This window comes from Balaenoptera physalus, assembly GCF_965194825.1.
Source record: "Balaenoptera physalus genome assembly, chromosome: 10".
NCBI classification, from domain to species: domain Eukaryota; kingdom Metazoa; phylum Chordata; class Mammalia; order Artiodactyla; family Balaenopteridae; genus Balaenoptera; species Balaenoptera physalus.
In genome coordinates, this window is record NC_138889.1 from 32052951 (window position 1) to 32066303 (window position 13353).

Sequence of the window (13353 nt, forward strand, 5' to 3'; positions counted from 1 at the left end):
ATCTTACACATGATAGCTCAGGGTTATCTAATCATTCCTGCCCGAAGGGCAGAAATCAGTTTAAAGGACCCGTCACTGATTCAGGATAATCCAGGTCCTCTTAAATAGAAGGATTGTCCTGTCCATTTGGTGCATCTGTGGAAGCTCAGCTCTAGGTCCAAACCCACTGGAAACTCTTCTGGGTTGAGTTCCAAGTCCAGGTTCTGCTGAGTCCTCTAGGAAGACCAGGGAGACCTAGCTTCTTTTTCATTCTGATTTTCAAGAACCTTCTGGAGTAGGAGCAAGGGCCCTTGGACCTCCCATTTACTTCTGTATAAACCATTCTTTGTTTTTGTTGAAACCGGTTTACAGTTTTCAGAACATTTTTACAGATTTTTATCATTACTTTAAAATAATTCACCTAGCTTTAAAATTGATTTTACAAACATATAACAAAAGCTGAATGAGATCAAATTTACAGTGCAATTGAAAGAGGCACACCCAACTAGTATTTCTCTCAAAAATAGTTCTTATATAATTGCCTCGGAAACAAAAATATTCTCGTGGGTTGATTAGATCACCTAGTCGCTCATAAATATTTTCTTAAATATCATTAGTGTTTCAAGTCAAAACTTGAAAAGAGCAGTAAAACTCACACACAAGGACACTTTTACATTTTACCTACGGTTTGGATTTGCTCTTCAGACTAATGTTAGAAGAAACTAGACTCCCTCCTCCTCCTCAGGGATTAAGATCCCCTCCACAGCTTTCTCTTGGAGAGATATCTGAATACACACTACACCTTAGGTACTGATAGGACCAACCCCAGGAAACTCCTTGCCAGGAGTTCCTCAGAGCCATTTAAGTAGCTTCTGCTTGTGTCTGAATGGCTTGATTGACGTTCCTGCTTTTGTTTCAAAAAAGAGGAAAGAATTTTAATTTCAAAGCTTTCATATGCTGCCATGCACCTAACTTTGGCCAGCTCATTTTGACTTTTTGGATCTTAGACCCACATGATACAAAGCTAATTGTAAATCATCTGTTGTGTATGAGCCAGGTAGACTGTAAATCCTGACAATACAAAGTTGAATGGGAATTTGGAATTTTGTTACTGAGTCATAAATTTTGCCGCCTTTAGCATAGGATGCCAAGAGGGATCTGAAAGTCAGAAGTGATGTGCTTCAATCAGGGTTCAGCTTCTATGAGACACACACACACACACACACATATACTCCTAGATTAAGGAGCTGGCCTGATACCTTCAGCAATCTATCTCATGTCTCACACGCTACTCCCCAAACCCCGTCTGCCACCTACTCCCTTTCCCTATAGGACGTGTTTGAAATCTCCTAAATTACACCAATGGTATGTTATGCTTTTATAAAACCTCTTAGTTTTGCTAAAGACAGACTGTTACCCTAAGAGCAAGTAATCTTTTGGGGACCTTTGGATCTTGATTGGCTAAAAAGAAAAAGTGTTACCTGAGAGTGAGAATATAAATGTGGGCTTTACTGTCTGGGACTCTATAATGCATAGGCATATTATTTCTCAGTAGGAATGCAGCTGAGTTTCAGAAATGCAAGTTTTCGTTAATCTCTATTTTTCCTGTAGAGATATGAGATATTTGCCCTTGGGGGATCTTATTTGTTTGGCAGTTTCTTTAAAGACATTTAGAAATCATTGTAGACTATGTGCTTTCCATTTCCTTGTTAATGGGTCATGAATTTTTACAGAGATGTTTGCTACATGGCTCATTTACCTCTAGATTGTACAAGGGTTAGTGAAGTAAGTGCTTGGAAAGTTAAGTGGGGGTGTATTCCATGGCAAAATACATAATCCCTTCCAGACTTTCAATGATGTTGCATTCCCCATTTGAAGAGTGTTCCTGAGAATGTTTTAATGGCAACTGGGATCCCTCACAAACTATAGCACTTAAAATGCACACACACATGGGGAGGGGGAAGGGGAAGCTGAGACGAAGTGAGAGAATGGCATGGACATATATACACTACCAAATGTAAAATACATAGCTAGTGGGAAGCAGCTACATAGCACAGGGAGATCAGCTCGGTGCTTTGTGACCACCTAGAGGGGTAGGATAGAGAGGGTAGGAGGGAGACGCAAGAGAGAGGAGATATGGGGATATATGTATACGTGTAGCTGATTCACTTTGTTATACAGCAGAAACTAACACACCATTGTAAAGCAATTATACTCCAATAAAGATGTTAAAAAATAAATGCACGCACACGCATGTGAATCTTCTACTCTTAGGTCAAGGGAGCCAGTTTCATGGCTCATTATCCTTGTTGACAGTAAGCTGGTTAAAGTGCCAAATTTTATCAAGATGTCTCCAGAGTAAATTTAAACCCTGTTCACAGAACGTCTACAATGCTAAGTGAGCTACAAAGATGGGACACTGAGGCTAAATGGAGAGGATGAATGGATTATTCAAGATTTGCATGGAAAGGAGTTCAGAATTTACCTGCTCACCATTATTTGTTGATATGGATATGATGATTTGAGACTTTGAACCAAGAAATTGGATGATTTATTTTGATATTTCCATTTAGCTGGTATTTTTTTTAATGATTACAATTCAGATGACCTGGATGTTTTATGACCTTCCTGTTTTTGATTTGCAAAAAAGTGAATGACTATGACTTACCACTTAATTGTTCTTATTTAGGAATATAGCAAGACTATGGCATAGTGGCTTAGCATGATATTTATGTACATGATGTCTTGTAATCAGAAGTCTGTTTATGTTCCTTCCATATGGTTTTGTGACTCTTGTATTTCATAACAATGGACTTTTTCTGAGTACACTGAGCTGTATGTCACTCTTAGGGGGTATCCTATCACTCTCCATCAGTAACGGACCCCACTCTCACTGCGGATACTCTGGACAAAACAATTGCAGAATTTGATACTGTGGAAGATCTGCTCAAGCACTTCAATCCAGAATCATGGCAAGAAGATCTTGAGAATCTGTATTTGGACACCCCTCATTATCGAGGCAGGTCATATCATGACAGGAAGTCAAAAGGTAAGAAACAAATAAGGTTCTTCATAAGCAGATAAAAGTGCTAATAGTAATAAGTAAGAATTCGCAATGCAATGTAGTTAATTCACTTACATCAGATGATTACTGTTAGTTCATTATCACATATCTTTTACACAGCACCTTCAAATGATGTTCTGTGTTTTGTCCAAACTGTGTTGTTTGTATGGGACTAAGAAAGGTTTGATTCAGTCAAAGATCTATCATAGTTTGGAGTTAGAAAAGACCTTATAAAATCATCTGGACCAATTTTGTGCTTCTTGGCAAGTAAGGCATTATCAGTCCCACCGTAAACAGTAGAAGCAACCAAAGTCAGGGAAGGTAAATAACTCTTCAAAGGCTGCATGGCAATGGAGAGGAAAGGAGAGTCATGTTCTCTTGCGTCCAATGGCAGTGCCTGTGTAACAGTCCCCTGTGCCTCTCTGATGGATATGAATGTTGAATTAGCCCAGGACTCAGTCATTTTTGGCAGGAGAGGCTTCTGGTAAAGTAATGGTCAAGGGGCTTCCCTGGTGGTGCAGTGGTTGAGAATCTGCCTGCCAAAGCAGGGGACGCGGGTTCGAGCCCTGGTCTGGGAAGATCCCACATGCCGCGGAGCAACTAGGCCCGTGAGCCACAACTACTGAGCCTGCGCGTCTGGAGCCTGTGCTCCGCAACGGGAGAGGCCGCGACAGTGAGAGGCCCGCGCACCGCGATGAAGAGTGGCCCCCACTTGCCACAACTGGAGAAAGCCCTCGCACAGAAACGAAGACCCAACACAGTCATAAATAAATAAATTAATTAATTTAAAAAAAAAAAGTAATGGTCAAAACTCTGGAAAATTTCACTCTACTCATTCAATGTCCATTCTGAAATTTTTTATGAGATCCTACTATGTGCTTTGTGCCCTTGGTGGTTCATAGGATATAAATGTCTCAAGGAAGAAACCAATATCTGGGATATTTTGGACAAGTGTGAGGGCACACATTCAGCTGGAAGGTTCAGGAAAGCAAATGAAGGGAGAAGAAAGGAATATTCAGGCAGAATTAAAACATCATGAGTTAAAACAGTAATACTTACACTCTTAAAAAATAGGTATCCTAGTACTACATCTGAGTGATATGATCTTAGGACATGGATGTTTATTTGAATGTTTAACTCAAATTAATATAGAAATAACTTGTAATTACCTCATTGAATAAAACTATAATTTCTAGTCTGTTATGTTTAAGATTTGTTATTATTTAAACTTTCTCTACAAGTCTTGTAAGGCTGGCTTGCATCATAGATATAAAGGTATTTAGGACAATACAGCTTGTTTCCTATACTTTGTAATAACATGGGTACTTTCAGGAATTAAAAGGAACCCTGGGCCCTTTTGTAGATAATGTTTATGTTGGTAAGGACAACATATTAAAACATGTAGGCTGAAATGACTAGTTAGTTAACTCCTGCCTGGGTCTGCTGCTTATGGCTTAGGTCATAATCTTATATACTTAAAGTGCACAGCTAAGTGGGGACAACAGAGTCAGTGGTGGCCCTGATGTTATGCAGATATGTCATATGTAGGTCAGTGTAACTCTCAAATCGAATTTCCCCAGGGCTCAGATTGGATTCAATTCAGAGAAGAAATGGCTTTTCTATAAAGCGTTGCTGTCTTTGGATCTCTACTAGGTCAACTTGAAGGAAAGTAAAATACTCACTATGTTTTGAAAACCCCAGAAAAAAATATTAAAAATGGTATTGGAGAAAGAAATGATAAAATCTGACTCTGTCTTCAAGTATCTTAACCACTGTAGCTATTTGAGGGACAGCCCTTCTTGACACCTATTTTTTTGAAGTATTAAAATTTAAAAATCACCTAAATTCATTACTTATTTTTCCCCAGATACTATGTTGAGTTGGAGGCAAGGTGTCTCAGTTCAAAGCCTAACCCTGCCACTTAGAAGTTTTGTGATTTTTTTCAGCAAGTCACTGACTCTTCCTGGGCCTCAGTGTCCTCATTGACAATGTGTGTATGATAACACCTACTTTCGGGAATTGTTAGGGGTGCCATCGAAAGCACTTGGCACATAGTACTTGCTCAAGAAATGTTAGCCAGCTGCAGCTACTGAGAATTCTGAAATGTTTGCCTCACTTCCCTGGTGAAGCCTTTCTTGTCCCTTGTCATCTCCCTGTGAAGCACACCACTCCAAAGTTTGGAGTACTTGAGATGCCACAGCATTTATTTGTCCTACTACTGCATTGCTATTTGTATCTTTGTGTTTTCTCTAAGGGAATATGAGAGCCTAGGACCTAAGGGTTTCAACTCTGGCTAAATATTAAGTCACCTGGGGAGCTTTAAAAAACTACGGGTGCCTAGTCCTATCCCAGTCACAATGACTCAGAATCTCTGAGAGCAAGGCTGGGGTATTGATATTATTTTATGGCTCCTAGGAGATTGAGACCGATCCTTAGAGGCAGCCAGGGTTGAGAGGTGGTTCATCCTGTATCTCCAGTAAATTGGCACAGTCTCTGACACATTTAAGCTGCTCGGTTAATGTTTGTGGAACTGAAGATATTAATAATTCAGTATTAGTATATTTCTAACATTTATAGAAACCCACCCCATAGACTAAGGATTGTAGCTTTATTAAGAATGCCTTTGGTTACCGAAATAACCTTGCTAGAGCATTCAAGGCACCATTCTACTTATTTCTGACAGCGTAAACATTTCTCTCCCCTGTTGGCTTAGATTTCATTTCTCAATCTCTTGTTTAAAATGGCCCTAAGGCAGGTCTGTACCCTTTCATTTAACACTGGCAAGCCACCACTGTCTCTGCACTTGTATAACTGTGCTGATTTAATTGTTTATCATTCCACCGATGCTGAATCACCTGCCTGTATCACAAAAGCAAAGGAAATCAGGTTTAATATTTCAGCTGTTATTTTCAGCTTTTAGAACTTAAAAGTACAAATTCATGGTTTGTATCCTGATGTATAAGAAAGGGGACAGTGAATAAAAGAGTGAAAACCGAAAAGTAGTTATAGATGATGGAGGTCCATTAAGTGTCAAATAAAATGTGAACTTTATAGGATCCCTAAAAAAGTTTTCTACTATCAGTATAATAATCTCTTAATGATGTTGTACAGAAACAAACATCATTTTTGAATATCTATTGAGCATCCATTCTTCTGATTTGCCCAGACTGATCAAAAGTGGCATTTTTCATGATACCAAAGAACAGGATTCTAAGATGACCCTTGAATGTGAATATATAAATCACAAAATTTTATAAACTCTAAAATAAAGCACAAACACACTAGGTGAAGAACTTATGTAATGAAGTAGAAAACAGTTAATAAAATTAAATTTTACTTCCACTGTTATTTGAAGGGAGATTAGGTGACAGTGAATTTTTAGTTCTCCTTAAGAAGAGACTTGAAAATGAGAAGCAAGAGGACAGTAAAAGTTTAGGGAGAAGAGGGAGAGAAAAGAGACATAACTTTGCCAAGTATTGAAGCCAGAACTTCAGCGTATAAGGTCCACTTTTTTCAAATTCACAAGTAATAGATAAGCACAAACTTGTCTGTAAAACCTTCTGGACTGATGATAATAGGACAAGTTGATATATCCAACTTTCAGTTTCCTAGGGGGTAATGGAGAAAAGGGTAGCATGGATAATTGAACTCTGTAGATAAGTACAGTTCCAAAACCGAATTTTTGCCAATAATTTCAACCCCATGCCTTCAACCTCAACGCTGCCCAAAAGTTTAAAAGAAAAGTTGTTTGAAATACAAGTTGTATTTACTTCTTCTGATGAACATGCCAATAACATAGTAAATTTGCCCATAATTAGGTAAAATATTATATGGATGTTCTACAAACTATGTAATCACTCTCTGAATCATTGCATGACCACTGTAGTTTAACTGAAATTACACTGCAATTCCTTTAAAACACAATACTTTGAACTTGGTAGCAATGTATATTTACTGAAGTATATAGCATGAAATCTGACATCTCTACATTGAAAAACTATCGGCCGTAAACTCTACTAGACTGGGCAATAATTGAGAGGTGATTTATGGAGATTAACAATGTAAGTGAGATGCAGTCTTTTACTTATTCCAGGAGAGCTTGACTTTCCTGAATGATGGTGTGTTTGCCATAGAAAAATCCAACACATAATAGCAAGAGGAAAACCTGTTCTCACAGTTTGTGTTGTGATTAAAATATGGATATTATTGTTGAGGCACTCCAACTTAATAGTTTTGAACTACAGTAATGTTTGACAAAAATACAATTTTCCTCAAAGATTTGCCAGTTTTTTTTGAATTTTATTTTATTTTATTTTTTTATATAGCAGGTTCTTATTAGTTACCTATTTGATACATATTAGTGTATACATGTCAATCCCAATCTCCCAGTTCATCCCACCACCACTGCCACCACCCCGCCCTGGCTTTCCCCCCTTGCTGTCCATACGTTTGTTCTCTACATCTGTGTCTCTATTTCTGCCTTGCAAACTGGTTCATCTGTACCATTTTTCCAGATTCCACATATATGCATTAATATATGATATTTGTTTTTCTCTTTCTGACTTACTTCACTCTGTATGATGGTCTCTAGGTCTATCCACGTCTCTACAAATGACCCAATTTCATTCCTTTTTATGGCTGAGTAATATTCCATTGTATATATGTACCACATCTTCTTTATCCCTTCCTCTGTTGATGGACATTTAGATTGCTTCCATTACCTGGCTATTGTAAATAGTGCTGCAATGAACATTGGGGTGATGTGTCTTTTTGAATTATGGTTTTCTCTGGGTATATGCCCAGTAGTGGGATTGCTGGGTCATATGGTAATTCTATTTTTAGTTTTTTAAGGAACCTTCTTAGTGGCTGTATCAGTTTACATTCCCAGCAACAGTGCAAGAGGGTTCCCTTTTCTCTGCACCCTCTCCAGCATTTGTTGTTTGTAGATTTTCTGATGATGCCTATTCTAACCAGTGTGAGGTGATACCTTATTGTAGTTTTGATTTGCATTTCTCTAATAATTAGTGATGTTGAGCAGCTTTTCATGTGCCTCTTGGCCATCTGTATGTCTTCTTTGGAGAAATGTCTTTTTAGGTCTTCTGCCCATTTTTTGATTGCGTTGTTTGTTTTTTTAATGTTGAGCGAGTCGCCATTTTTTGATGCAGGGGCCAAATTTGATGTGCATTCCTCTTTAAAAAATCAGTAATTTAATATTGAGTGAAGCAAACATATTGATATTAAATTGAGTCCAAATGATGGAGTTTGAAATATATGATTTTCACAGACTCTAAATGCTTAGACGTTGTAACTCTGGGACAGTTACCAACCCATTTCCCAGGATCTAATATCAATTTGTGATTTCTTACATGACATTATTTTGCTGTAAGATCTAAAACACTTGATTCTTTAATTTAAAACTATTTATTGGTAAATAACTGGCATAAGAAGCTGATGAGTAAATGAAATAAATATGTTTCATATAAAATGTTTGAATTGGTTCTAAATTCTCTTAGATACAAATATCTTTTATGTTTAAATTAGTCATTTATTGCTGTTTCTTTGTCATGCCCTTTGTCATACTAACTAGAAAGAGCCAAGCTCTGGAGATGTCACTCAATGGGTATATAGTTTCAGTCATGCAAGATGAAAAATTGCTAAAGGTCTGCTGTACAACACTGTGGTCATGGTTAATAATACTGTACACTTAAAAATTTAAGCAGATACACCTCATGGTATCTGTTGTTTAACATGTTTTTTTATAAATGTTCTTTTTTGTGAATATTTGGTAGAAGTTGCCCATAAAAATAATTAAAAAACAATTTAGAATGTAGGAAACAATTTCAAAGTGTATTAAGATATGAACATATTTTAGAAATGACCTAAAGTCACAGTAAATTGAATGCTTACAACTTTCTCTCTCTGCCTATTTGATATCTGGTTGAGAATTTGCAGAAAGCCCTTGGCTGACACTAGTGATGAATCAGATAAGTCAATCTTGAGATATCCTTCTGTAACTATCTATCGGTAAATTAAACAAACAGAGGTACTACAGACGTTAAATCAAATGGATTTCTTTTTCTAATTTCTTGTGTTGAATAAGGGTTAGCTTTACTGAGTTTCCTGAACCATGTGGTATGTACCAAGTAAAAGCTTTCTTTATCAATATTAAAATTGTTTACCATAAATTTGATAGAAATAGAGCAAAAGAAAGAATGTGACAGTGGGAAGAGCATGGACTTTGGAGTCAAGTAAACTCATAATAAAATTCTAACTCAGGTACTAATGGTGGCCTTGGAGAGTTATGTGCAGACCTCTGAGCCTGTGTTTTTTCCATTTGGTAAAATGACTCTAATGATAACAACTTTGCAAAGTCGTGTGAGGATTAATAATAGCAGAGTATCCAACTCTTAGTGGGCCCTCAATAAATGCTAGCTATTATTATTACTTGAATACAGAACTCTGCACAGAACCAAGGTATTTCTGTGGACCCTGCTCTCTTCCTTGTAAGGCTCTTAGATAAGCATCAGTAATCTGGAGAGCCTCCTACAGAGTATCCAAATATTGTCATATTTAAGTATCTGTATAATCAGTACACTCATTAAAAGTTTGCAATATAATTGCCAAGTACTAAACTTTTCTATGATATATTTACCCAGAAATTTCTGGCACCCTTTTGCTTTTTGGACATTTCCTTTTGAAAGCTTATTTTTTAGATTTTAGCCACTCTTTATAACCCATATGATTTGTAAGTAACTAGATTACCCACTCATTCAGTTTGCCAGCAAGCCTTAATAAAAACCATATTATCATTTATAGTGTCACATGTGTCTATGAGGGCACACACATAAAATGTTTGAAGAAGATCTCAGCACAGGGACAAGGACCTTTATGGTTGTTTATTCTCTTACTGCCACTGCAGCCTCTGATTTTCTCCTATAGTGGCTGTCTGTCTTTGTGGATATCCTAAGCCCACTCTCATCATCAAAGTTATTCCTCCCATCTAGGCATATAATTCAAATGCACATTGATTAAGAAATCCATTTTGCGGTAGAAAACCATAGGTAACTTTTAGTGTCTGGGTGGACAAATGTGCCTTTTCCACAACAGTCACTCTTGTTAAAGATGAATGGGTTTGCCTTGTAGTTCCTGTACCCATTTTTACCTGTGTAGCATTGGGAATCCTCTGCAACATCCTTGTGCTCAGTGCCCCTATGGACTGAAGGAGAGAGCATACCCTTCCTAGAGCACACATTCATGCAGAAACTGCTGGTGCTGGAACATCTGGCTCATTAAGTGTCTTTACTTGCAAAGGACTGTGCTGAGTGCTACGTCCCGTGAAATTTAACTAAAAACAACACATCATCATTGTTTTCTGACATTTCGATCAAGGTGGACATGACCTTCCTTTCCTTAGTGATCACCAATTGCAGAATCTTAGCCACTTCTAGTTTAGGTGATTCTGTTCTTAACCTTACTTCATTGATCTGTTTTACTCATTTCAAGGTTAATGTGAGGCATACCTACTGAGAGCTAGGGTCTGGACCTTGCTTCAAACACTTTTAACTCATTCAAGCTCAATGAATTTCTTGGCAGGAGAGTATTGTTATTTCCATTTTATCTAATAAAAGAAACAAATCCAGAAAGGTTCAGTGACAGCTATAAAGTAGAGAGCCATGACATGAACCTGGGTGTGTTGGCTGCAAAGTCAATGCTGTGGGGGACCCAATAATGTGTAAAGCTCAGAGACTCATAGCCTAGTAAATGAGAGACAAGAGAAAGATATCCTTGATTCTTATTCATCGCCTAACCTGTTTTCTTATTTTTCATTGCATAGATGTACTTCATACATCCCCCTAGAGTTCAGAGAATTGCCTTATGATGGTGTCAGCTGCTTTCATGCCTAATCCAATGCCTTGCAGATATCCTTGCACTCACCCATTCATTTTCCAGCAAGTATTTGTCAAATGCCTACTATATGTCCAGTGACTGTAGGCAAGTCACTCAACTCTTCTGCATCTCAGTTTCCACATCTATCAAATGGGAATAGTAGTCTCTAAGATAACAGTTTGTTATGAGAATTCCATGAGACTTGAGTAGGTGCTCAGTAAATTTCCATTCGCTCATTGCTTAACAATGTTTTTAAACCCTGACAATTAGGAATTGTCTGAGTGGGAACATTTTACTGTGATTTAGATTAATTTCTATAAATACAAGTGGTAAATGTTTCCATTCTTCAGAAATTAAACCAGCAAATGGAGTCATGAGATTCATGATTTTAAGTTTAAAATACCCTGATATTCCCTCACTAAAAGTTATAAGATAATTGTTCTTTCCAGACTTATTTGCACTTGCAAATTGGGGTTGAAATGTGGAAACAATTTTCACAATTATGTGCTAATTTATAGAAGAGGGAATCTGAAAATCACAGTGAGGTTGTAATGTCCATAAAGAGGAATAGACTCCTCCTGGGAAATTTATGAACCTTGAAGAAGGCTGAGAGCCCCTAGTTGCTTGGTATAAAAATACTACAATTATTTATATATTCCCCTTACCTCCCACCGCCACATAAAGTGCCATAAATCTAGTGTTGTAACATCAAAGTCAAGTTTATAATAAAGCACTTTACATAACAGACTGTGGGACTACTCCCCATTTGGCAAAAGACATATTCCTGAGCACCTTGAGATGTGTATCAGAGAGCCAGCCATCTGGATGCCATCCTTTACCCATGTGGCACAGCTTCTAGAGCCCATGGGTCTTGGTGCCAATCTTCATGCATCGCAGTTCATCCTTGATAGAGCTGGTTCTAGAACCCTAGTTTTTCAATTCTAACCCAACAACCATCAGTAGTTTGATTCATTTAGATAGTAGTTACTGAGTACCTATTCCTTGCAAAGAAAATCTGGATTGATTAGTGGTCTATAAATGGCCTGAACTTTTTCTAATTTTGACTTTAAGTTTATGGGTATCCCACAAAAGATAGATATTTAAGAAAAATCAGAAATGTTTGTCTTGGGGAGCCATAGTGACTCCAGTTATTTTTTATTGGATTTAATTAGTTATTTCAAATATCCTGAAATGGCATGTGTGCTTAGACTACAAAAAAAAAAAAGTTGTAGTTTTTTCATCAGTATGCTGCTTCTAACTGTTGAAACCAAATGGTTTTAGGAGAGGTGGACTTAAATGACCTACATTTGGTCCTTACACTAGGGGCAAAGCACTAGGAGAGGGGAGATAAAAAGATGATTAACTCTGCTTTCAAGAACCTTATGGTTTAGTGGACAAGAAACACCTAAATAAAGAAAAGGATAAAGCAAAGCCTACAAAGTAAGTGCTATCATAGAAGGCAGAGAATGTGTGGTGAGTATATAGTGAAGGGGTCAGAGGAGATGTAGGATGAATGTGCCTTTTGACTTAGAAGATTAAAATGACATAGTGGACTGAGATGCCAGAGAAGGTAAACTAGAATGACAAAAGCATGGTTTTAAAAAAGGCACGGCCCTACTTCAAGCACTTGCTCTTCTATTGCCAAACCTGCACTGATATAGAGGCTGCTAGTGAGTGCCTGCTAAGAGAGTTCATAAAGAATTTTAGCCTGTAAAGGCTCAATTTGGTTGTATTAAGATGATTACTGGCTAGCTGCAAGAATATAGAGAAGTTTAATTGAACACTAGCAGATTCAGGAAGATAAAGAGAAAAAAAGCTGGTGACACACATAACAGAATAAAGACTGATGAAAGGCCAGCACAGTGAAAGCCAACCAATAAACTTGACACCCAGAAGAGACTGACCCAAAGAAACCATCCTCCTATTGAACAAAACAAACCATGAATCAAACATGCATGGGAAGGAAAAATAGTTTTCTTACATTCAATGTGAGGACATTATTTTGTTTCACAATGAATTTTTGTATTCACAAAAAAATTGAAATGATTAATTCAGAAAAGGCTTTTAAATTTTTATCATAAGCTGATCACCACCTATGCTGTGTTTGCCAAGCATGTGAAATACAATATTGGCTTTATCTGTCCTATAGAAAGAATCTCTAGGGTTCTATCATTTGTTGCCCCCTGAAAACAATTGCTATCAGCCCATCCAACTCTTTATGTGGACCTCCAATTGGTTTTCATAACAAAGACTACAGGTAGGTAAGGGCAAGAAGGAATTCAAGGAGAAATGAGGACAAAGTGAAGATCATGAATTGACAAAAGTCCTCTCATTTCAGGTGAAAAAATATGAAATTCATTGTATTTCTCAATACCAAAGAAAAAAGTACGTTCTGTGCAGTTGCCCGGTTTATTTGCAAGAAC

At 37.4% G+C, this 13353-nt stretch overlaps 1 protein-coding gene across 2 annotated transcripts in view; it reads left to right on the plus strand.

Moving 5' to 3' along the window:
- Positions 1 to 13353, plus strand: part of PDGFD (platelet derived growth factor D) — a 227325-nt gene that overhangs the window by 199948 nt on the left and 14024 nt on the right. For both annotated transcript variants that reach the window (XM_082410007.1, XM_082410008.1), the window contains exon 5: positions 2830 to 3028. In XM_082410007.1, coding sequence (XP_082266133.1) covers positions 2830 to 3028 — 199 coding nt within the window. The remainder of the gene's footprint in view (positions 1 to 2829; positions 3029 to 13353) is intronic.